Source organism: Hylaeus volcanicus, chromosome 2, assembly GCF_026283585.1.
Source record: "Hylaeus volcanicus isolate JK05 chromosome 2, UHH_iyHylVolc1.0_haploid, whole genome shotgun sequence".
In the NCBI taxonomy this organism is placed as follows: domain Eukaryota; kingdom Metazoa; phylum Arthropoda; class Insecta; order Hymenoptera; family Colletidae; genus Hylaeus; species Hylaeus volcanicus.
The window spans coordinates 30,684,908-30,709,118 of record NC_071977.1 but is presented as its reverse complement, the minus strand read 5'-3'; the positions used below and the strand labels follow the sequence as shown (position 1 = coordinate 30,709,118).

Genomic DNA, 24,211 nt, shown 5'->3' with positions numbered 1-24,211 from the left:
ACTCGCCACTTTGTCGCTCGGTTGCCATCTCGTAGGCGCAGGGGTGCGCCTGTTATGCGGCAACCCCTAGTAGCTCGTTTATCATTTCTCTTGTCATCTCGAAGTTGCCGTGCACTCGATTGCACAACGACTATGTTGGATAAAATAAGACTTGAAAAACTAATTGCCACAGTGGGAACTATTTTCACTTCAAACTTACATTTTCCCACCCATGGCGCCGCTATACTAAAACCAGTATTTCTATAATTCAGTGATTGGCTGCTACCAGTGCATCAGTTTTTACAGTTTTCGGAACGCACATTAATCGTTGCGCGATCGTGGCGCTACTTCTATTGTGGCGACATCAATCTACGGTATATGGTATATCAGCGATGGTGTAGCGATCGCCTTAGAATTCTCGAAAATTTGTCGAAGTACTCGATGAACTTCGGGTAAGTTAATTCGTTAATTTTTACCGATATATCTGTAGTCGAACTCAGTGTTCGACGTTCTATTTAAATACCAAAGTCATGTTCATCGAAAATCTTTTACGGACATCGTACCGAATGACCTTTTTACGAGTATCGTAGAACTGAACCAACAAATTTTTTTTTTTATACATTTAGAATGAAATATCCACTGACAATTTCGGAATATCTTATATGAAATTCTCGTTTGGATAATCCTGATATCGTCCCGGTGAACGGTGTTCTCTTACAGAATTGCGATACGAGAATTCATATGCCGATTCGCATAAATTGACAGTTCATCGAACATGCAGTTAAAAAAATATCTTAATTCTTTCTAAATTTAGCGAATTACTTTCATTTTTAGTTTCGTATTATTTGTTTCTAGGTATTTAAAAATTTCCTTCGCTTCATACGAAGACTGTCCCACATAATAAATGACAGATGGATGAAGCTAAGCATTACAAATTCACTTCTACTTCCATTATATGATCAAATGATCTGGATAAGTATCGTTTGCACATGCCAAAATAGTTAGCGCAGCCAAGATGAACATCAATTCCGTAGGCATTGCCGATCTCTTTAACCTATTAGAATCCAACAAGCTCGGGGAAGTAGAAGAAATAAAGAAAGTATTCCACGAACTTTTTCTCTGTAGTAAGTAAAATTGTAAATTATGGATTTAAATTTTGTGTTTGTGCTCTCTAATGATTTTGAATGTTCTACAGCGAAAGACAATTGGTTGGTCAATGGCCTTTTCGACTATTATCTGTCTACAAATTCTTCGCGAGCCGTCGAAGTATTAGCCGGCGTTCGAGATCCGCATGACAAGCATCTATTAGATCGTTTATCCGAAGCTCTTTCCAAACCTGGAAGCAGCAGCCAAAGAATTCAAACTCTTACTTTACTAGGTCATATTGTTCGTCGCCAACCAACTTGGCTGTATAAACTTGCAGGTCATGCTTTATTTCGGGATTTGCTGAAGTTACTTAAGGTAAATCTAAATTTTCTAAAAATAAATAACATAGCTAAACGTATAGTTAAATAAATATAATGATATGACTTTAGATGGAAGCAGATACATTATCCCTCATGAGCGCTCTTCTTCTGTTGGTAATGCTATTACCAATGTTACCAGCTGCTTTAGGGCCGTACCTCTCAGAAATTTTTGACGTGTTCGGCCGATTGGCTTCATATTACCATCATCAGTCGTTGTCTTTGTTTGCTACTCCTATGCATTTTACTCTTACGACAGCAGGAACTATCGATAAAAATCATTTATATTTATTACATCTACAAGTGAGTATCGATACTCGTTTAAAGGCACGAATAAACAATTAATGGTTCCCGATTTGTTATAGGTGGGACTGTACAGTTTATTCCACAGACTATATGCCATGTATCCTTGCAACTTCATCTCATATTTGAAACAACAATATATTCAGCGAGACCAACTGGCTACTTTTACTCATACAATTAGGCCAATGTTGGATTCAGTGCGTATGCATCCATTACTCGTTACTGCATCTAAAGATGCAGAGATTTCTGCCGCTAGGTATATCTTATATTACGAAAACTGTTGTTACTTTATATAAAATCTTTTACGATACGTTTACTATACGTTCGATTATATATCAGGTGGAAAAAAATGGAACACCACGATGTTATGGCAGAATGTGGTCGGTTCACGTTAGACAAATGTCGGGAGGAAGTATTCAACGCTGTAAATTCACGCTCTACGCCGCCCTTAGGTAAATAAATTTTACTGGGACCAAACGTAGCTACGAATGTAATTATGCTAGATACATTTTCTAGATCACTCTTCTATGTATACCTCAATAAACGCTAGCGGAGGTGTAGCACCATTAGAAGCTACCAGCAATGGCGAAGATGATACATTTTGGTCTCCAAGTATGTCGGTGCCACCGCTTAGCCCTCCGTATCCAGCTACATCTCACGAACAACGATCTGCTCCTTCAACGCCCAATAACAACAGAAGTGGCACATCTCCGCCAGAAGCTGCGGTTGAAGCCACACCCGAAACAACTCCCGTTAAAGTACGTTCGCGAAGAACAAGGCGTTGATCAGAATTACGAGGAACATCATTTCTCTCTATTTTATTACGTTGTAATCTTTATAAATTTGATATCGTTTTCAGAAGAATTGTCTTTCTTTTCGTTTCACATCGTTTCTGCTAATAATACAAATTTATGAATTCGACACAGGATTTACGGAAATTATCAGCAAAACAAGTACCTGTGGGATCTGCCGCAGTACGTGCTCTTTCCGCGTTCGGTAACGGTACAGTGGGATCGAATTCTCGACCGTCGACACCTGTTCCCTTAAATCCATCAGCGTCCGCGACAACCAGCTTTACAATTGGAAGCGGGGATGGAAGCAACGCGCATGGATTCCTTTCGCACAGGATAAGTAAAATCATAGCGGATAGGCAAGGCGTTAGCCAACCGAGGCCGTCCGGGAACGTTGACGAAAACGGGAGATTTTCAGAAGTGGATACTAATCAGAATGGAAAAAACGATTCTTGGCAGGAAGATCAAGAGGTTTTGTATTTTATCTAACTTTTCTATGTAAAAGCGTTGCATATTAATGAAAGTTGGTAGATATGTCTGCGTGTGTTGTGCAGGTTTTAGAAATTGTAAGCTCTCAAGCTGCTGGGAAACACGATTGCTCGAAATACGTTGAACGACACCAAAACAGCAATGAGAAAATGCAAAATGCTTTCGGGAGGGTTTATCAACTGCGTTTGTATTCTCAGTGTCAAGCCCCGGCACAATATTCGAATTCTAGTTCTATTTGCAAGGTAAAATGTTTCGGATAATATTTCACGTATGTGATTTGTTATTAAGGTCATGTATTTTTAATTGGAAAAAACTCAGTGTTTCAACGAACGAATGTTTGTTACACTTGTAGGTTCGGAAAAGTAAATCTTGCCCGGATATGGATATCCAGAATCAAGTTAACGTTGACAAAACAACGAATGAATTGAAAGAGATCGGGAGAAAACGATTGGAAGAGATTGGAACTCAAACGTCTGATAACCTCCCGTACGAATATCTGCTGCTGGGCATTTTAGATCAAAAAAATCAAATGAATGTACAGAAACGCGTTCAACAAGATGCTGAATACAGATTGTCGCCAACTGCGATGCTCGATCGATACGTCGAAGCTTGCACACGTACCAGTAGTAATGTTTCCGGTGACAAAATGAGTCAGTATAAAACTCAATTTAGTAATCACGTAATATAGATTGATAAAAATTTTAACATAGCAATAACGATTCCTTTAAAGGGGCTAATCCAATCAAACAGAAGCACAGGAAAGAGAACGACAACGAAGACGAACCTGGGGAGGAAGATGGTTTAGACGCTGCATGTGCAAGCCAACTGTTACAACTCATGCAAATTCAATTGCAGTTCGAACGACAACGTAGAGAAGTTCACGCCGAACGTAATCGAAGACTTCTCGGTAAACTGAGGGATTCGCGCGCGTTAGAAGAGCATAATTATGCGTTGGTCAGTTGACATTATTTGCTCGAGATAAGATTCATCGAAATTTTTTTTTTAACTCTAGCTATCGCTAAACACGAAGTTCTTATCACAGACTGATCGATTGAAAATGATGGAAAAAGAAGTAGAGGCTTTGAAGGCTGAATTAGAACGTAACAAGAGAGAAGCTTGTCAAGCTGAACAACAATACAAAGAGGCATTGCATCATTGGCAAACTAAGGTAATCTAACCAAAGATTCTATTTGTATCAAATACCTAATGAAAATCCATGGATTTCCAACGGAATGCCCTTACAAAGATAAAACAGCCTCGCGTTTATAGCCAATAAGCAGTTGTTCAAAATTATATGTCGTATTAGAATAATCACGAGCATTATGATTATTGTTCGTTGGCTATAAGCACGAGTCCGTTTATAAAATCCATACAGTAACGTGATTAAAAATGTACAGTGTGTAGAAGAAGAACGACAGAATCAGACGGTTAAGGATCTTCTTCAATCTGTCGAAGTCGAATTGAAGAACGAACAAAAGAAGTTGGTGGAATGTGAACAGCGACTTCGTTCCACGGACGCTTCCCTTTTCGATGCGGGGCATCGATTGAGGGTAGCGTTGAAAGCTGCGGATCGTAGTAAAGAATTAGAACGGACTCTCGATACCGTACAAAAGAAATTCCTTCTGCTCGGAGAGGTAGTATCTTCATAAATTATTTATTCTTTTATGCGACCTTTGGTGTATCGAATGTTGTATGCATAGGCGCAAGCGAAACTGCAAGAAAGTACGGGTGGTCTTTCGCCGATGAGTAAACAAGAAGCAACGCAGATACAAAGATCGTACGCGGAAGAATTAACTAGTAAGTGCGTTTGAATTATTTACTAACGATATCAAAAGGTATAGTAGCTAATATCACTTATGACTCCTTTAACAAATAATCGCAATGGATACGATGATTTGTAATAAATCATGAATCGTTTGATGTTTTTAGATTTACGACGACAATTGGAGTCGCGAACATCTCTCGTAGAAGCTTTGAAAGTGCGTCTAGGCGAACTAGAAAATAAAGACGCTCGAAAGGAAGCGCAACTCGTAGAGTTGCAACGACTTTTACAGGAAACGAAAGATCAACACGAGTCCGAGTTAGAGGCCGTCGAGTCGAAATATAAAGCGCAAGTCGAAATCAATCTTCTTCTTGAAAGTCGTATACTCGAGCTTCATGGGACATTGGAACAGGCAACGAATAGTGCCACTGCTATGAATAATCTTGCTTCTTCGGCATCACCTAAAGAGAGATCACCTCCACTGTCGGCCAGTTTAGCTTCTTCCAGTGAAGGAAGCCTTGCCTTTATTCATTCAGGTACTGGAATTATGATGAATGACTGTTGTGATACCGCAGGCGAAATTTCTAATCTTCAAGTCATCGTCGAGCCTGTCCCAGTTCAGGCGACTTCACCGTCTCACCATAGTCAACTGAAACGAAATCCTAAACAAGACTAACGCTACGCAAAAACGGCCATCGAGTCTTTTCGCATGCAGCAATTCTGTTTTGCACGCGAGCAACTGTTATCCAGTGCCGTGGTATTAAATCAGAAGAAAGTTATTTGTAGCTTTTTATCGACATATTATGCGGAATTCATAAAAATATTATTATCGCGTGATTTCGATAAATAATTGAAAATACACTGGTAATTAATCAAATTACTAGCGTGATATGATTTCACTCTTGAAAAATGAATTCACAATGAATAAATGGTTGAGATATTTTGTGAGCAATTTTCTAAGTCTCGGCTGAACACATCCTCTAACAACTATCCTTCGCTGTCCTTCTATATGTTCCTCTATGTAGATAAAGAACCGCGAAACTTAATTAAAAACGTTCAAAGTTGGCTCAAGTTCGCCCTGTTGACGGAATCGGGAGTAAAACAATTATTTCTTATTGTAGAAAAGTGAACATATATTATCGATTATGATAATAAAATTTTGCTATTAGTACATAATACTGAACAATATTTTGTTTACACAGCGACGTTGTATAAAATGACATAAAATTAATTGCGAATGCATGAAAAGTTCAAGTACCAATAATTGTTACCACGTTCTATTAGAACAGCCATTGCTAAGTAAACAATATATAAGTGTATCAAATTTCTAAATAAAATTTTATGTCTATCTTTAATAGGTTTGCAATTCGCGACTCATTGTCATAAGAATTGCGTCGTCTAGATTAGCGTAATTTGTCAAATCTGGAATAGATTAACCAATAATAAAACGATATTTCGTTGATCAAAGGTTTCGTTAAGTACCAAAAATTATTTTCTATTTATTCGTGCATTTACGTAAACCTTACTCACGATTGTGGCCCATGTGAATTGGAGACGCTTTAACTTTTCGGAGTAATAATTCGATAAGCCAAAAGCATGTCAACCATACCAATGCCCCTATTGAAAATACTCTGAATGTGGTAACACCACCGTATATGCTGATTAACCATCCACATATTAAGCTGCCACTTGATGTACCTGAAATAAATTAGCGATAGTAAGAGTTTGTTCTTTTACATGTAAGAAATTCAATTTTTTGTTTCTAACCAATTCCTTCAAATATAGCACCAATAAATCCTTGTATAGTGGCTTTTGTATTAGGTGGCGTTACTTTGTCACCATACGATACCATAGTGGGCCAACAGAGACCAAATGATGGCCCATGAAGTATCTCGATAATTAAAAACCACCATAGGTTTGACACTGTACTGTATGCCATGAATCTATAAGGAAGTGTTATTACAAAATGTGCAATCCAACTTTTTATTATGGTAGTAGCGTATAAGTTACCTAATTGCATAAATCAATAAAACCAAGCTCATAACGTTCACGTGGCCCAGTTTTCGTAATACAGTTCCTGAGATAAAATTAAAGGGTAGTTCTCCTAAAAAACATTGTATACCAGTCAACAGCCCTTGCAAGGTTTTAAGCCATGCTAGTTGAGAACTAGTTGCTAAGTCTTCGGTGTACCAAAATAGAAAATTCCATACTACTCCAGTACACATTCCAGCTCCTATACACCACCATACAAAGGTCAACATATTAGCCTGCTTACAGACCGTAAATAGTTCCCACACTATCGATGGCTCATCCTCTAAGGATTCTGCGTTTTTCTGTAACAATACTGTTTTTCCCCATTATCTGGCAATTTTGTATTCTTTCGATAAACAAAGGTATCAGACTTCTGTACCACGTAAATTTATATTCAATTGTACCAGGGTTTATATAAAAAAAAATGTACCTTCTTTATAGTTGTTGATACTATAATATCGAATATCATAGTGATCAACATAATATAAAATATACAGGTATAATCTTTCTGCTGTTGTCCTTCGCTAAAAAAATCTACCAAGTATCCCGCGGCTATTCCAAAAATACCAAAGCCAATGCTGCCCCACATTTTCTGTTTCCCGTAATCCTTCCTCCTTTCGTTACCTGTAATAAGTAAATGTAAGAATAGTATAAAATTTGTAGCCATCAACGCAGTACTGACCAAGGAGATTGAAACATATAGCATCCGCTATACTGACTACAACTGCCATTCCAATCCAACTTATTATAGTTGCAGACAGAAACGATTGGTACTGATACATCGAATTTTGCATGGTGTTGGTCTGAGAATCTTTGACCTCTTTTAACAACCGATTAAAAGTTGGATTTTTCTTGCATGTGGCTGTACAGGTTGTCTTAACGTAGTTTTTACAAGCTGGCTTATGTGCAACATTATCCAAGAATGTAGCCGTAAGAATTTTGATGTATATGCACTTGCTCAACTGTAAAATAAAATTATTAATATTTCTTTGTTATACTTTAATATATAAATGTAACGAATTAATATATCTTACATAGGAATCATCGAACACATCGAATCCTAAAGTAAAGTCAAATGTATCTGAATTCGCAATATGACTTGAATTTGCTGCTTTACAAAATTTAGATGCTTTCCAATTTAAACACATTTCTGTGTAAATTTCTTTTGTAGCCTTACAGGATACCTAAAAAAAAAAAGTAATAAATTAGAGATATAAAATACTTTGTTCTACAAGCTTAATGTAGACATCATACCTGACATGATTCATTTAAATGCATGGTCTCTGTTATTACATCTTTTAAAACACTGTTAGAAAATTCCTTCTTTGAACACATTTCTAAAGATGCGTCGCCATTGCAAATAAGAGTAACGTTCGCAGTACTATCTATTTTAGGTATAAAATTTATCATGAACATAGATATAGCAACTATTACTTGAAATATTAGAAACAATATTTTATGAATTTTGAGTTTATCTGCCAAACCACCGAACAAGGGTTTCGCTATTAAACCCGAAATTGGTAGTATCGTGTATATAGTTCCGACTAAAAACCCAGAGAAACCTAATTGTTTAGCTATCGTTGGTAGAAATGGCACTATTGGTCCAGTAGCTGAAAGACAGAAAATTCGAATTCATAACATTTCCTTACATAACTTCGAATTTAACATATTTTACTCACCAGCATTGAATAGAAAATAGTGCGCTTTTATTGGTAGCAGTTCTCTATTTATGATTTCGAACATTTTATACATTCGTATGGTACACGGTAGGTTAAACTCGTAAAACGTTATCTGTGGATGAAATACATCTATAAATCATTGTTTTTACAATCGCGTATCATTTACACGTGATCCATAAATCGATATTTTTTCAAAGTTGATTTCTCCTCTTATTAAATAATTCTAATTGTGGCGTGCATGCAAGAAAACGAACGACATTTAAGGACGTATATGTGTAAAAATAATTTTTTTCGCAATAATACGTACACCGACGGTAAAATTATAAACTCTGTAATATGTTTTTGATAAACATGTTTCACGAGTACTTGACGGTCTTCCACGACACGTGCACTTTGCTCAGTAGCACTTTACCACAGTCTGCTATTATAATTATAGACTCTGGTTGCTGAATCTACAATTTTCGTCATCTACACTACGAAACTCGGGAAGGAGGCGGTACTCGTAGTTATCATATTCGCATTCCAACCGCGCTATTATGTTTCACTCTCTTCTATGCATTCGCGTAGAGGTTAAATTTTGTGTCGTTACTATAAACTCGTCACGTTTCCATTTAATATTACGCTACGCATCTTATGGACTCTTAATTGCAAATAATTTCTTGTACATCACTATAAAACGAGCACTTGCGTACTGATTACACATGCTTTCGTTATCACGTTTCCATCAATGTGCGATGGACGTGAACTTTTTACAACGAAAGTTGGTTGGAGAATGTGGAAGAATGTCTCCGCGGACAATTAGATCGATCAGTTCACAAATTTACATTTGTTAATATAGCCGATAAAAGAATACGACGCCTCGTGTGATTACGTAACTACTCTTTCGTACTCTTTCGAAAGACATTTAGTTTCGGTGTACGAAAAATGTTACTTAGTTTTATACAGGGTGTCCCAAAAATGTTGTGACATCTTGAAAGGGGCGGTTCAGGGGGTGATTTGAAACAACTTTTTCCTTAGCGAAAATGTTGTCCGAGGCTTCGTTGAGGAGATATTAACGGAAAACACTGACCAATCAGAGCGCGAGTATGCCGATGGAGCGGTCGCGGTAGCCTATGAGCGTGGCCGCCTAGCGCGTAGTCTTCGCTCCCACGACCGCTCCATCGGCATACTCGCGCTCTGATTGGTCAGTGTTTTCCGTTAATATCTCCTCAACGAAGCCTCGGACAACATTTTCGCTAAGGAAAAAGTTGTTTCAAATCACCCCCTGAACCGCCCCTTTCAAGGTGTTATAACATTTTTGGGACACCCCGTATTTATAATTACTTCGATAAATAATCGTGTCTTCGCGAGACCATTCAAGAACGAAGTTTCTTGAAATCGTCAATTACCATTACTTACTAAAATATTTCATTCGAACGGCAGTGCGAAAACGATTTTGTAACAAACTGTGCTTTAATCTGTCATCGATACATTTACAATATACATTTACAATATATATGTATATATTTATAAGTTTTAATATACCGCTTCCATCTGTTTCTTTTAGCAATAAGGTGGGTTAATGTATGATTGCGGCGTATTATACTTTATTTCTTCGTTTTCATACAAGAGTCATACACCCATACACCCGGTCATCCACGCAACCAGTCATACACAGGCATATACATACACATATACGGGCTCGCGTATCAACTTGTTCCGCGCACACGCACACGCACGCATCTATAGTTCCCTACGTTATCCCATTTTTTAATCTACCGCGGACGATTCTACAAGGTCTTCGACTTTGCAGATCATTTTTTTACATCGAGCACATCGTCTATGAAGGAGATATGTATTTTATATACAAAGAAACGGAAAAACTAGCTTACGAACTATAGAAATCTATATACTCTAAGATACACCAGCAACAGTGCGCTCAATATTATACAGAATTCCTTTGAATTTAAAAATCACGTATAACCTCTACGTTTCGTCTAGCTGTTCCTTCTTTTTATCGTTTTGCTCGAACATAAAAAAAAAAAAAAAATAAAAATAAAAAAAAATAATGATGCGGGTAAAGGACATATTCACGACAGGCTAAAAATTACGAGCACTGTCACGGAGCGGATTTGTAATATAATGTTCTCCTCGCTAAAAAATCGAATATTGCATAATTCCACATCCCGATACATCGACAGAGATTGAAAGAGGGGGGAGGGGGAGGGGGAGGGGGGGATAGATAGAGACGGTGTAAGAGCGTTGGTAGACAGAGGAACTTTTGATAGAAGATGACTTCCGGTCACTAGCGACTGAACTTAAACGTCTAAGTCGTCGACTAGTCATTAGAAAAAACTATCAAAAATTCCTACGCGAAGTAGGCTTATCCTTTATGTACATATCACTACATAGTAGATTACCGAATAAAAGCTAAATATTTCTTATTTTCAGTTCCTTTCTTTTTCCTCTGATAAATCGTGTAAAAATGTCCAAGATTTTTCGTATCGTCTCGATAAAAAAAAAAAAAAGAAATAATGTACAAGAAAACAAATGCGAAGTAGGGGGAGGGGGTAAAGACAATCGCGGTGTAACGGCCGGGTACCCTAATTCCAGAGAGCTTTAAAAATCTGTCGTTCGCTGGTCAATCAGTAAAAAAACATTTCGAGAAAAACGAAAGAACAAGAATCAAGTTTTACGCGTTTCTTTTACTGTTTGACGCTCGCGAGTTCACGGTGCTATTTTCAAATGGATGATCTCGAGGAATATCGTAATCAGAATTTTCCTCTCGCGTTTTTGTTTTTGCTATATCGGTACCGAGGTTTCTCTTCGATTAATTCAGAAATTCCAGGACGGAAGCGAAATAAGAAAAAAATATTTGTGAAACGATCACATATCGACGAATAAAATAAATAATTACGCTAAAAACCGAAAGAAATGTTTCAGTTGCTAATATTAAAGGTAGAAAGGTCAACGATCCAGGAAGAAGAAACATCCGTACCGATGTTTTTACGAGAACGAAAATTCTGATTATGATCGCAGAGAAGCACGATTAGATGAAACAGTGTTTACAATCGGGGAACAGCGCCATCTAACGGCGTTCGAGCGAAACTTTGTATGTATCTGCTGTCATTGCCGATCATCGGTAACCGACACAGACTACGCGCAAGTGAAACATCTCTATACTGTGTTATCTATTAAACTGCAACTATGATTGACAACAGGAGAAAGGTACAAAGTATCAAATGCACTCACAAGCACTGGTAAACACAGTTTTATCTAAATTAATCCCGGACTTGAGTTGCAAAGGCTATTCCAGAACAAATGTCAGACAAATAACAGACGTGAAATAAGCTTGAAAATTAAGGAAAATGTTCCCCCTATTAATGTTTATCAGTCTCACCAATTAATTGAAAATTAAAAATGCTCTCACGAAGAAACGATATAAAATATTACAGTTTCTATTTTGCATTTGCTTACTCTATCTTGCTCACTTTCGGTCTATCCTTCACTCTTTTCGTCTTGGATTCAGTTAAAAGAAAAGAAAAAAGAAAAAAAAAAAGAAACAAGTTCCTACCATACTCGTTAAAAGTCTCCAAGACAACCCGATTCTGTGACTTTTATCGAGGACTTACCCAGCGCGTCTGTTATATCTCTCACATTTGTTCCAGAACGCTCTGCACAATCCACGTGTTCCGAACAAGGAGAATGAGCCGCGACGAAGTTGGAACCAGACCTGGGCAAATTTGTTCCTTAAATAAAAACGAGAAATAACTTTTCGAAATCGTATTTCAGTCTTCTATTTCCCGTAACGTTATTTGGAAATAACCGAGACATCGATTTACTTGTGATAACAGATACTTAACTATTAAATATCATTGAACACGTCGGTTATTTCCAAAAGTATTTCGATATTTCGTTATCTCACAGAATCACTACTTTCAAAGTTATTTCACAAAGTATCTCAAAAATGTAATACAGTAATTCCTCGCTTAATGCTAAAAATTCTTCTAGAAAAATCTGACTACGTTTGTATAAGATGTATACTAATATCTGGGACACGCGTCAGAGATAGATTAGGAACATGCAAATAATGAAAAGAATGTCCATAGTAACATATGCCCTATTTGTCCTTGTTCCTGAGTTATAGCTTATTTTTGTACAACAGGAATGTCAATTAGAATCAGTTGCACAGTAGTGCCAGACTAAACGAGATAAATTGTGACCGAAGAATATCAATTAACTGGGAATAAAATTATTTTCCAAAACTCGACTTTTCGTATCTCAAATATACGGAATATAACAATTTGTAGTACGTATTAGCGATTACCACGTTGACACGCATGCGGCGAGCTTTAGAGCACAACTGGTTGGGTTTTTATTCTCGCAGTTGCCAATCCACAATTGCTCGATGCGAAGAAATATAGTTTCTCGTTTATCCAGGAATGAAATTCTCTCAATTAACCGAGCATTACTGTACCACTCGTCAGGAATTGCCGGAGTACAAAAATCGCTGTACCTTGGGAACAAAATTCAAACAGAGCACATATTTGCACGAACTTCCTCCCATCGTTCCTGTGTCCCCAATCCACCGCTGGCGTCTCGCACCTTCCTTCATACCACGGACTCAACTTCGAGTTGGTTCAACTTCGACGCCTACAAACTCACAACAATAACAGGTGAATAAGAATAGGTGAAACAGTATCTCGAAAATAACGTTACTTGAAAATCGTCCAGGTCTGGTTGGAGCAATGAAGTCAACATACCATCTGGGTCGGCGAACGTCCGTCAATTTCTGTCCCTGGTTTAAAACGCTATTTCGTCCATCTAGCGGAAGGACGGTGTGTATCCGGCCCGAAATGTCGTCGTACAAAACGCTTAAGACGCCCTTTACAAAGATTTTAACGGCTAAAGCCAGGACGGTCGATGATGATGCGGCGGCGGTTGAAGAGCGTAGAGGGAATGAATGTACTGTTGGTACGCGGTTGGGTCCATCGTTAGGTTCGGTCCATGAGGCGTGACGTACGCGGACACTGGCGGACCGTACGCCGCCGATCTCTGAGCGGAATGAAGAAAAGGATGAGGCGGATAGTTTCTCGGCGGTTGGTTGCTGAGCTTGTTGCAGGCTTGCTGAGCTGCGTCCGTCACAGGCGGGTGTTGGGGCTGCTGTTGCTGTTGTTGCTGCCTCAGGGCCATGCTGTAGTATCGGTTTGGATTTCGAAACTCGTCCAAGAACGCGAACGCCGCAGCTGTCGCGTCCTTGTCGTAGAAGGCTGAGCTGGTGGTGGTACTGGTCGACGCGGCGAAATTGAAGGCACTTCCAGCTGGTGGGACCATGCCGGTGTTCTTCAGACTGATCGAGTCCGCGGATGTCCCTGTATACTGCGAGAAGCCAGGTATACCGGTCGATTGGGTATCGGTGCTGACCGCGGACGAAACGTTCGCGACGTTCTGCTGCTCCTGTTGCTGCTGCTGTTTGCTCTTCCTGCTCTTCCTCGTCTTCGTCGGCGCGGCCGTGGAACCGGTGGCCAAGGTGTCCCCGCCTCTGCGAGACATGGACAGTATACCCTGCGTGTTCTTGGCCGCTGTTTGCAAGCTCTGTAGAATATTGAGGTCCAGCTCGGCGGCACCTGGCGCTGGACTCCTCGAGTACGCTAAATGTTCGGACTTGGTCGCGGGCGGTCGAGGGATGGTCAGCAGCTGCTGTTGCTCTTTGCTCGCGCGACCCACCAGACCCAGACCCAAACGTGCGTAAGCGTTATTCGTGGCCACGGGATCGGTCAAGTTCCCAACGAACGCGGCGTCGAATTGACTGGCTGAAACAGTGTCGGGTTGAGGCAAGCCCATTATCGGATCGAAACTGAACTGCTCCTGACCTGTTCTACCTGTAGGCTCTTGGTTTATGGTACGAGTCGCCTCGTTGGGCGACTCGTTGTATATGCGTTTCTTAACGGGAGGCAGGTTACTGGCCGAACTGTTAGCAGCTCCGCCAGTGGCGGTCTTCGAGCCGGCGTCGAAGTAATGCGGGCTGGGATACACGGGTCTGGAATTCGGCATAGAGTACCCGGACGCTTGAAAACCGCTCGGATAGAGCTGCTCGTGGGCCGTCAGATTCTGCTGGAATGCTAGTATCTGCGACTGGTCCTGCGTCGACAGCTGCTCGCCGGCGGCGGACGTCTTCCCGAGGAACGAACGCTGCTGAACGTACTTCTGCGCGTTCAGGGACTCCGTCAGCTCCGCGAAGCTGGAACGTTGCTCCTGGGTCTGTTGCTGCTGTTGCGGTTGTTCCTGGCGCGAGACGGACCTCTGCAGGTCGATGTTGGGGTAATTGTTCCCGAACGCCGAATACTGATTAGTGGATTGATAGATCTGATGGTTGGCGTTCAGGTTCAACGACGCCTCCGTTCCCACGGCGAAGTTTCGTTGCTGGTCCCCGGTCGGGGTCTTCTCGGCGGTGCTGGCGGCGGACTTGAGATACTCCGTTCGATGCTCTGCCTCGCTGATGGACGGGGTTGGCGATTGGATGTAGGAATTCTGCTTGAATCCTTGGGCGTAGTTCGCGGCAGCCGGCGAGGCTGCGGCCGTGCTCTGTGACAGATCCTCCGTGCCTTTAGACGGCTGCGGTTGCGGCGTGTAGTTTGTACTCTGTTGCGGGGATGGCTGCGAGTAGCTCGAGGACTGTTGCGATGCTTGCGAGGCGCAGACGGATTTCTGTTGAGGCGACGATTGAGAGAAGTTGCGAGACTGTTGAGGCGACGGGGACGGCTGTGACAAGCTGCGAGACTGTTGAGGCGACGGTGACGGTTGAGAGAAGTTGCGGGACTGTTGAGGCGTGGGAGACGGTTGGGAGTAGTTGGTGGGTGGTGCTTGCTGAGGGGAGAGCTGAGAGTAATTCTGAGGGGTTTGAGGCGAGTGGATCGAGTGGGAATAATTGACGGACTGCTGAGGGGATGGTTGAGAGTAATTGACTGGCGGCTGCGGCGACGGTTGGGAATAGGACGCGTTCTGAGGCGAGGGTTGAGAGAACGTGGCGGGTGGCTGAGGGGAATGCTGGGGAAAGGGCTGAATCTGTTGCTGGGGCGACGGCTGAGAGTAATTCCGTGGTTGAGGCGACGGCTGCGAGTACACGGTGAGAGGTTGAGGCGACGGCTGCGAGTAGTTGGCGGAATGGGTCTGCGGAGATGGATGGGAGTAGTTCGATGGTTGAGATTGTTGCGGAAATACGGCCGGGGCCTGAGGGGATGGCTGAGAGTAGGTTGCTGGCGGTTGCGGGGATAGCTGAGAGTAACTGGACGATTGCTGCGGCGACTGGGCGTAAGGAGAGTGTTGCTGTTGGGGAGACGGCTGGGAATAGGTGGGCGGTGGCTGAGGGGACGGCTGAGAGTACGGGGAGTGTGGTTGCTGAGGCGACGCTTGAGAGTAACTAGAGGCTTGAGGAGAAGGCTGGGAGTAATTGGTTGCGTTTTGTTGCGGAGAGAGTTGCGAGTATTTCGGGGTAGGAGGTTGCTGTGGCGACGGTTGCGAGTAATTCGTGGGTGGCGGTTGCGGGGAAGGCTGAGGAAACACCTGCTGGATCGGTTGCGGAGAGTGTTGCGAATAGACCGGAGACGGATTCTGAATAGCGGCGGGTTGCAATTGTTGATTGAAGGTCTCTGGCGGAGTCGAATTCGGAGGAAAGCTGGCCTGAGGGGAACGCTGCGGGAACGTGGGCGATAATTGGTGATACACTTCACCGGAACTCTCCTGCGGGGACTTCTGAAACGTTGTATGGGATTGCTGAGCCGGTATCTGGGAAAAGAGAGGCGCTTGTTCGTAAGAGGACGACGGATAAGCCGGGGACAGCGGATGATTTTGCGGAGACGGAGTGGGCGGCAATTGGGCACTGTATCTAGGAGGTGTGGCGTAGTAAGGACTGTTGTAAGGACTACTTCCCGTCGACAGGGCGTCCTGATAGAATCCGGCTCCTCTAATTTGCGGCTCGACCGAGGCCATCACGGGCTGTCCCTGTGGAGATCGACCCGCCCGTCCAGGTGGCGATTCTTGAGAGAAACTGGAAACGGATTCGCTCACGCTGCTACCGCCGGTGCTCATTCTTCTCTGTCTGCCGCAGAACACCTCTGGCAATTCGCCGTCTTTCTTAGCCGCGCCGTCCTCCGATTCCTCGTCCTTCTTCTTCGATTTCGGTGCCCCGAACGCTTTGAACCAGGCGCTCAAGTTCGGCGTCGCAGCTTTAGGCTTCTGAGTCTCTTTTACGCTGGATTGGCTGTCTTTAGATTCCTCTGCCACCGTTGGCGTCTGCGTCGTCGGTTTTCCGGTCGACGATTTCTCTTCTTTCGAGCTAGGCACAGGTGCCACGGGGAGAGCGTTGTGGTCCTCTTCCTCGTCGTCGTTCGAAAAATTCGGATTCGGCGAGGAGACTAAGCTCTTGCAAATCAACTGAATGGAGTCTACGTTCTTCAACACAGTTCCTAAACTAAGTTTTGGTTCCTCGTCGGCGTTCTTGTTCGCCTGATCGGTGTCGCTCGCCGACTGGTTAACAGCTGTCTCGTTAGCGTTAACGCTCGGTAAGTTGAGCGGTTTTTTCAAAAGCAAGTTCCCCTTGCTTTTACCAGGCTGCAAACGATCGATCGTACGTTGTATCTTTTTTGGTCTGGTGGGTCCGTGAGGGCCAAAGATTTTAATAGAACTTGGTCGTTTTCTCGGTGCTTCTACCTTTGGTCCCGACCGACCAGACTCAACGGAAGAATGAAATATCGGAGAATCGCTCCCGGAAGAAAATTCGGAAAGCTTTGGTGCGTCATCTAGCCATTTGTTGATGTCCTATTCGAAGATAAAAAAAAAGAAAGGAAAAAAGCATTGAATACGTATTCAACATGAAATATAAAATATCAAAAATAAACTAATTTCTAAACCTTCATAAGAAGTACCAAGTGTTCATCGTTTGGAGAAATTTAACTATTAGCTTTAGTACAAGAGTATTACTTTTTACTGGCAAAGATATAAATGTGAAATATTCTTACATGGAGTGTTTGCTCCGTCGCTTGATTCAATGCTTGTATCGAGCTTTCCTCCTTCCCAAATCCTTTGGTATGCTTGGTCGAAGCCACTTTTACTTTCTTTGTTTCAGTTGGTTCTTGGTCTTGGGTTTTCACCGCATCCTCCGTGGTAGGAACTTTATCTTCTTTCATTCCCTTTTTTAACTTTGGTCGTCTTGCGCTGGCTTTATCGCTGTCGTGAAAGGTACTACCGTTTGAAGGCACTTTTTTTGAATACACATTGTGAAGATCGCTTTTCGCCGGTTTCTTCTGTTTCTCTTTTTCATTCTTCAGCTTCTCCTCCCGTCGCCTTTCGCTAATCTTATCCTTTAAACCGTCCAAGGATTCTATATCCTTGTCACCTATAAAAGCGGCAATTTTCTTAGACGTATGAGTTTTCTTCGAATCTAAATCGCTTTCTAGATCTAAGTCTTTGGAATCTATTTCGCTCGATATCTCCCCGTTTTTCAGTTCGTCGTTTTTCTGTTTTGATTTTTTCTCTTTGTCCTTCGCTCGACTTTTCTCGTACTTCTCGTCAGGCTTCGAAACCTTCAAGGCCCCCTTCTCCTTTTTCCGACTCTTCTTAACTTTGATATGCTGAGTTTTCTCCGTGTCATCCGGCTCCGCCTCGTCCTCCTGAGATTCGACCTTTTTCGCTTTACTTTTCTTGGCGTTATTCGTAAGTATCTCGGTCTCCTCGAGCTCTTTCTTCTCGATCTTCCTACTTTTACTTTTCGCGATGACTAGGGGCTCGTAATCCTCCTCGAAGTCCTCTTTCCGCTTTTTGTTCTCTTTTGATTCTTTTATCGGCCGCACGTTATCCGCTTCCTTCTTCTGATGACGTTCCTTACTAATCTTCTTGTTCATCTTCTTCAACTCCTCCGATTCTTTGGATGACAGCTTTTTGGTTTTCAACAATAAATTGTTCGCGTCGATATGCTTCCTTCTCTTCGAAGTCACGATACTCGACTCGGACACGGCGTCCTCGCTCTCTTGCTCTTCCTGTTCTTCTTCGTTCACCGATTCTTCGTCCTTCGCTCGTTTACTCTTTTTCTTCACCCTCTTCTTCTTCGGAAGTTTGTAATTCTTCCCCCGTTTCTCCTCTTCTTCGTTCTTATCGTTCACTTTGGACTTTCCTTTGCTCTCGGATTTGTACGATTTCGATTTTTTCGTAGACTTTTTCGAACGTTTACGATTCTGGTGCGGGGACGAAACTCGAGAAGGACACGACGGAGACGCGGGCGTGGCGATGAACGGTTTCGGCGACGAAGCATCCTCGTCGCTGGATGTTTCCGATTCCAAATAGCGATTCACAGCTTTGTCGAATGCATCTTTAAGATTCACTGCCATTTCTGTGTACTCTACCAGAAAATACAATAATATCCGAATTAGAGATCTATACCAGTATCGCGTAACAACGCGTTGTTTTACATAAAGTATACTAACCATTGTCGGAACCATTGTATTGCCTACAATTATCCACTATAAGAGCAAAATCACGTTTAAAATCATTTAAATTCTTGTATAAACCACCGTCGAGTTTCTCCTCCATCGTACTAAGATCCATAGGTTTCCGTACCACGCTATAGTATCTATATTAGAGAATAGAAATTTAGTGCTTTGTACAAATTTAACGAAAAATATTAAGTACAACACGATCATAAAATTATACCTTGGTGCATATTCTTCGTCCACAGGATCAATGAATGGCCAGGCATCCACGTGATCCTTGAGACTTTCGAGAACCTTATGCATCCCAACGCGACGCTCTTCTTCCTCGATTCCAAACGAATATCCGAATTTATACCCATAATTAGAAGCAACGTAATTCCCGTCACTGTTACTTCCGACGCCTTTCTTTTTCTCTAATCCTTCCACTTCGTCCCTGGTGTGAATCACGATCTGGCCAACGGCAGAAGCCAACGAATTGTTAGTCTGCCGTCCTTTCTTTTGAACGGGCGGCAAAGACAAGGGCGGAGGTGTTTCCTCTTTAACGTAAACATTCTTCGAGTTCTGAGTCCCCTTTTTGCTCCCTTTGTTTGTTTTAGTTTTGATCTTCGATCTAACCATGACTGTTTCCATCTGTGTCGCGGGCTCGTGACTTCGAAGAACACGGGAACTGTTACGTTGCAACAACTTGCGCCGTTGTTGCTTCTCCTTCAAATCAAAAAGCTTCGGTATTTCCGGCATGAAATCCTCGGATAGAGTACGGTAGAGTTTACGTTCGGTATCGTACTCCTAAGTGGTACAACAACAGTATTAGAAGTGTCTTAAGATAAAGATATTAACGCTCGTTCAATGAGACAATTACCGAATCGCGAAATTTCTCAACTAAACGACTCCAGTCCTGCTGAGTGAAGCAGACAACTTGCCAAACACTTTCTTTCCCTTCCTCCTGTATTAAACCGTCTTCCTTCTTCTCCTCCTCTTCCTCTTCCTCCTTAGCCACTCTGCTTCGTCGTCTTTTGCGCTTTTTATCCCTAGGTTTACTTTTCTGTTTGTGTGAGATGCTGTCAGAAGTATCGACGTAGTCCTCCCTATATAATCGAGTGCCGTAGAAGTACCAATAGGCAGAATTCTTACGATCATGTCCTAAAGGTTCGACTCGCAGACTATCCGAGTCCAAATTACTTAATGATTGCTCCTAGTATCGGAAATATAAAAAGAAAGCGTTGGCATATAAAAGTCCACAAACTAACTCTATGTATTAGTAACGTTTCTTAAACACGTACCACGTCTTCAGCGTCAAGCCTGAAGTCGCAGAGAGCTCTTAATATTTCTACTTTCTGCCGAAGAGGTAACAACTCGAAATCTACATCTGTATTAAAAGGATTCTCGCATTTGTATTCCTGAAAATAGAATAACACGGCGGTTAGTTTTAATAGCGACGCATGGATACATTTGAAATGTTACAAAGTGTAGCAAACAATTACTTTACCTGACATTTCTTACGAAACAGTCTACGGAGAAACATCTGATAATTAAAAGTGGAGATGTCATTGCGAGTGTCGTTGGGTAAACAACCTTCGAGTAACCTGACTATCAGCTCCTGTACTAAACGTCCCTCCGTTCCTCCATCCGTTAATAATGCTTCTTCTAAGTCCTAAAATAATACACAATGAATATGTATACACAACTAGAAAAGCAGACAATGCAGCAACAAAAGAATAATGCGTAAGCCTTTGATAACATAATTAAGCCGAAGCATGATCTATTTAATTTCCTGGAAGCTGAAGCGGTACTAACAAGTCTCATATGCGATGCCTACTCGTACGAGTCAGCATTTAGGTAAGTACCTCAATATCAAAGTCCAGAAGATTGAAGGCAGCCCTAAATAATGAGCAGAAGTGTGCTATACTTGGCACCTCCCACCACGATTGAATGTCTAAAAAAATAAAGGAACAATTGAGAGTTCCTTCAAGTTATGATTTTCTTTAAGCTCTGGAATGTCTCTTTTCGCATGTAGTAAGACTGGTGGAGGAATGGCATCGACTTGGAAACTTTCAGAAGTACATATGCAACTGCGTATGTAAATAATCAATATATTGTAGATGTTTAAGGTTTTAGTTTATGAAGAATTGGTAAGTAACTTTGACTTAGGTATCTAAGAAAACAGAATGCAGTTACAGCTCCAAGTTCGTTACCCCTAGAAAGATCAAGGGGAGGGAAGCTTGTCAAGTCCACCAGTCAGAAAATCTTAAAGGTATGCTAATTTTGCTCATCAAATACTTCCAAACAGTTATTTATCAGTTTTAAGATTGAATGAAAATTCTAATAAGCAAAAAAATAAAATAAAAAGCAACAGGATAGAATGGTTGTGTAAACAGAACTCTTGAACTTTCTGAACTACATGTTGTTCGACATGCAATACTTATTTTTGTTCGACAATATAAATAAATTTTAAAAATGAAATTTTAATGAATGTGTTTAGAAAAGTAACAACTCTTTATTAATCATGAGAACAAAACAGGGAGCAATGTAATAAGTTGTTACTTTAAACATATTCACTAAGGTTACATATATCTTGTCGAAATGAAACAATAAAACAGAGGTAATGTAATGTAATGTTCATTTCTTGTGAACTGATTCTTTGTTGGATAGCAAAACTTTTGTAACTTAATCTGTAATCTATATTGTAACATGCTTGTACTAGTTTATGATTAGTATTAGTTTTTCCAGGTTTAAGATTAAATATTTAGTGCTCATTTTATTGTACTTAAGTTAAGTTTAAGTTTGAATAATTGTTTACATAATTTCGATACAATGGATAAAATTGATAAAAAAGAATTAATTTAAAGGAAAAATGTTTTGTATAATTCTACATTTTAGAAATTATTGATTAAATGAGATTAAATATTATGTGTGCAATTTATATTATTTCATATCAATTCCCTTTGCAAACTGTTATCATGGAGAAGGAAGTATACCATTCGATGAATCATCGTTATTCTTTTATACTTTATGATGATATCTACAATTAGGTGTTCATAAAAATAAAGGAATTTGCTAATTAAAAAGACGAACACAAGTTGAAAGACATTCTGGTATGGTAAGTTTGAGACTAAACATCAAGGCTCACATTTTACCAAAAATATCAAGGTGTTCAATGACTTTACCATTGTAACCAAACTCGAATAACAGTACATGAAGATACACGGTAGTTAATCGAATCAATAATTTCTCAATGACTATAATGTTTATTCAATGATGCTAATCACTGCTTTCCAAGTTTCAATCAAAACAATTCCACGACCATTGTGATACCACTACCAAGTGACAAAGCTCTGTCAAACAACAAAACTCCCACAATGTTCACGCAAGGAGCACAAAATTCAAACTAATCGATTCAATAATTTCTCAATGACTTTAATGTTTATTCAAGAATCCTAATCACTGCTTTCCAAGTTTCAATCAAAACAATTCCACGACCATTCCCTACCAAGTGAAAAACTTCCATCAAACAACAGAACTCCCATAATGTTCACACAAGGAGCAGAAACTTCAAACTAGTCAAGCAAAACATCTCCCGAATGATAAATACATCCCAAAATACGATCATAACCAGGCCGTGCATCGACACCCCGCGTAGAATCTAACGTAACTTAAAAAAAAAAAAAAAAAACACCAAACAAAAAAACCAAACAGAGTGAGGCCTCCCCCCTCCTCCCCCCACCCAAAAAAAACAATGAAAACAATTGTGTTGCTAAACTCGGGGTCATTGACAAGGACTCTCGATTGTGGGCATCGATCTCCCGCGAGAGATAATCGCTGGCGATACGATTAAAGGTGAACGGAAAGAAAAAAAAAGAAACGAAACGGAGGAGAGATTAAAAAAAAAAAAAAGGAAATCCCGATCCGTGTGCGATCGTTCGGGGAAAAGGGTGAAAGGAAACGCAAAGCTCACCTAGAATCCCGATGAAAGTGGGAAACATAACCCGTCCTGTGGCGGGCAAACCGGGCGAATCACGTCAGGGCGGATAAGGTTGTTGAAAACACGCACGTAGGAGAAATATATCGCGTGTCGCAGCCCCGTTCTCAGGTGTGTTATTCGGCCAGGTCGGATCGAAAATCCACCGGGCCGCGGATTCGAGAGCGACGGACACGGAGCCGAACCAGAAGTAGGAAAAAGAAAAAAAAAAGAAAACACTGCTCGCAGCTCACGGCACGTTCGGCCGATTTTCTTTTTATCTTTTAAAATACCGGGACGCACGTCAGCGGTTTGCTATGACACCCATAGTCCTCGAAACAAAAGAGCGGGTGATCGCGATCCCGCATAGCTCGTCCCGCCGTTTCCAAACGAGACCGAACGGCGAGGCGCATCCGTCCACTGGCAGTTCCCAGCTAGGAACAGCTAGACGCCGATTTTATTTTGGCACAACACTACGGGTCGCCAGCGATGCGCGCGACACACGGAACCATTCTAATCGGGTAACACTCCAGGCTCAAAACAACCACCAGCTTTGTTAACGACGTACCGCACCGTCGTTTCGCACGTCGGCCACATTTAACGCCGGGGTGATTCGACGGCTCCCGTGCGTTTTGTCGTTCGAACGAAACGCACGACCGTCGCGGCCTTCGGTCGTTCTTTAACTGCGTTTCCCTGTTTTTCCTATTTTGTTCAAATTCGATTTCACCGTACGCGTGTACGTGTACGTTGTATACGTCGATGCTCCGATAAGGACAGTTTTCTGAGACGCACTACACGGAACGTACGGGTGCGGACTGTGCAGCAGCGGATTGCGACTGCGGGCGTACACCTGTGAACACGCGATACCGAGATACGCATCGCGAACCGCGACGCGTTTCGCGCGAAAATCGCGTCGATTACGTTCGAGATGGTCGCGTTCGAAAATGTAAATTGGAACTTTTGTTAAAGTGTAGTTTTGCTGTTTTTACGCGCTTTTGTAATTGATTAAGGTCTATTTACACGTATTCGTTCGGTGTCAGTGATATTAAATATTCTTCTGTTGTTTTCGAATGGGCACATTCACGCACATCCGACACCGCTCCGTGTTGTTACTGACACGGTACGGATCGGAACTGACCTTTGACTGGATATCTAACGGCCCCCACTTCTCCCACAGTGGGTACCTTCTCTCCGCAGTGTACTCGAGATCTGTAGCGCCACCGTGTTCCAAAAGGCGGGAAAAATTTAAATTGCTTTAAACTGATTCGACAGGGCAAATTTTTTCACGATAAAATA

At 41.6% G+C, this 24,211-nt stretch overlaps 3 protein-coding genes across 9 annotated transcripts; 1 reads left to right on the top strand and 2 right to left on the bottom strand.

The window, feature by feature from the left end:
- Positions 1-294: 294 nt before the first annotated feature.
- Positions 295-5,739, top strand: LOC128884753 (hamartin). The gene is made up of 15 exons (XM_054138352.1): positions 295-431; positions 835-1,103; positions 1,175-1,440; positions 1,515-1,745; positions 1,808-2,001; positions 2,085-2,197; positions 2,262-2,503; positions 2,672-3,007; positions 3,091-3,267; positions 3,378-3,675; positions 3,756-3,979; positions 4,068-4,193; positions 4,423-4,659; positions 4,726-4,822; positions 4,955-5,739. The coding sequence occupies exons 2-15, from the start codon at positions 995-997 to the stop codon at positions 5,461-5,463; spliced, it is 3,159 nt and encodes a 1,052-aa protein (XP_053994327.1). The 5' UTR covers positions 295-431; positions 835-994; the 3' UTR covers positions 5,464-5,739.
- A 139-nt stretch (positions 5,740-5,878) lies between these two features.
- Positions 5,879-9,440, bottom strand: LOC128884754 (major facilitator superfamily domain-containing protein 6). Its single transcript, XM_054138353.1, has 10 exons — positions 8,805-9,440; positions 8,498-8,609; positions 8,073-8,428; positions 7,853-8,002; positions 7,501-7,780; positions 7,249-7,442; positions 6,798-7,120; positions 6,555-6,730; positions 6,318-6,485; positions 5,879-6,209 (listed from the first exon to the last, which is right to left on the bottom strand). The coding sequence occupies exons 2-10, from the start codon at positions 8,568-8,570 to the stop codon at positions 6,139-6,141; spliced, it is 1,791 nt and encodes a 596-aa protein (XP_053994328.1). The 5' UTR covers positions 8,571-8,609; positions 8,805-9,440; the 3' UTR covers positions 5,879-6,138.
- A 311-nt stretch (positions 9,441-9,751) lies between these two features.
- Positions 9,752-24,109, bottom strand: LOC128884752 (uncharacterized). Of its 7 annotated transcripts, none has more exons than XR_008459461.1 (10): positions 22,913-24,109; positions 20,805-20,893; positions 20,447-20,611; positions 20,241-20,357; positions 19,820-20,152; positions 19,181-19,746; positions 18,955-19,100; positions 17,494-18,869; positions 12,993-17,293; positions 9,752-12,225 (listed from the first exon to the last, which is right to left on the bottom strand). XR_008459461.1 is itself a non-coding variant. In XM_054138350.1 (9 exons), the coding sequence occupies exons 1-9, from the start codon at positions 22,938-22,940 to the stop codon at positions 13,382-13,384; spliced, it is 6,732 nt and encodes a 2,243-aa protein (XP_053994325.1). In that variant the 5' UTR covers positions 22,941-24,109; the 3' UTR covers positions 12,248-13,381. The 7 variants fall into 7 exon arrangements, 2 of the variants coding, with proteins under 2 accessions (XP_053994325.1, XP_053994326.1); XR_008459462.1 differs by having other exon boundaries at positions 9,752-12,209; XR_008459463.1 differs by having other exon boundaries at positions 13,240-17,293.
- Between the last annotated feature and the right edge of the window lie 102 nt (positions 24,110-24,211).

Coding starts and splice junctions, on each gene's coding strand:
- LOC128884753 (XM_054138352.1), top strand. CDS start 995: ATGAACATCAATTCCGTAGGCATTGCCGATCTCTTTAACCTATTAGAA. Junction 1,104..1,174: donor CCACGAACTTTTTCTCTGTA/GTAAGTAAAATT, acceptor AATGTTCTACAG/CGAAAGACAATTGGTTGGTC. Junction 3,676..3,755: donor TGTTTCCGGTGACAAAATGA/GTCAGTATAAAA, acceptor ATTCCTTTAAAG/GGGCTAATCCAATCAAACAG.
- LOC128884754 (XM_054138353.1), bottom strand. CDS start 8,570: ATGTATAAAATGTTCGAAATCATAAATAGAGAACTGCTACCAATAAAA. Junction 8,003..8,072: donor ATTTAAATGAATCATGTCAG/GTATGATGTCTA, acceptor TTTTTTTTTTAG/GTATCCTGTAAGGCTACAAA. Junction 6,210..6,317: donor AATTCACATGGGCCACAATC/GTGAGTAAGGTT, acceptor AATCTATTCCAG/ATTTGACAAATTACGCTAAT.
- LOC128884752 (XM_054138350.1), bottom strand. CDS start 22,940: ATGTTTCCCACTTTCATCGGGATTCTAG. Junction 20,153..20,240: donor GGCTTGACGCTGAAGACGTG/GTACGTGTTTAA, acceptor TTCCGATACTAG/GAGCAATCATTAAGTAATTT. Junction 19,747..19,819: donor TTGAGAAATTTCGCGATTCG/GTAATTGTCTCA, acceptor TGTACCACTTAG/GAGTACGATACCGAACGTAA.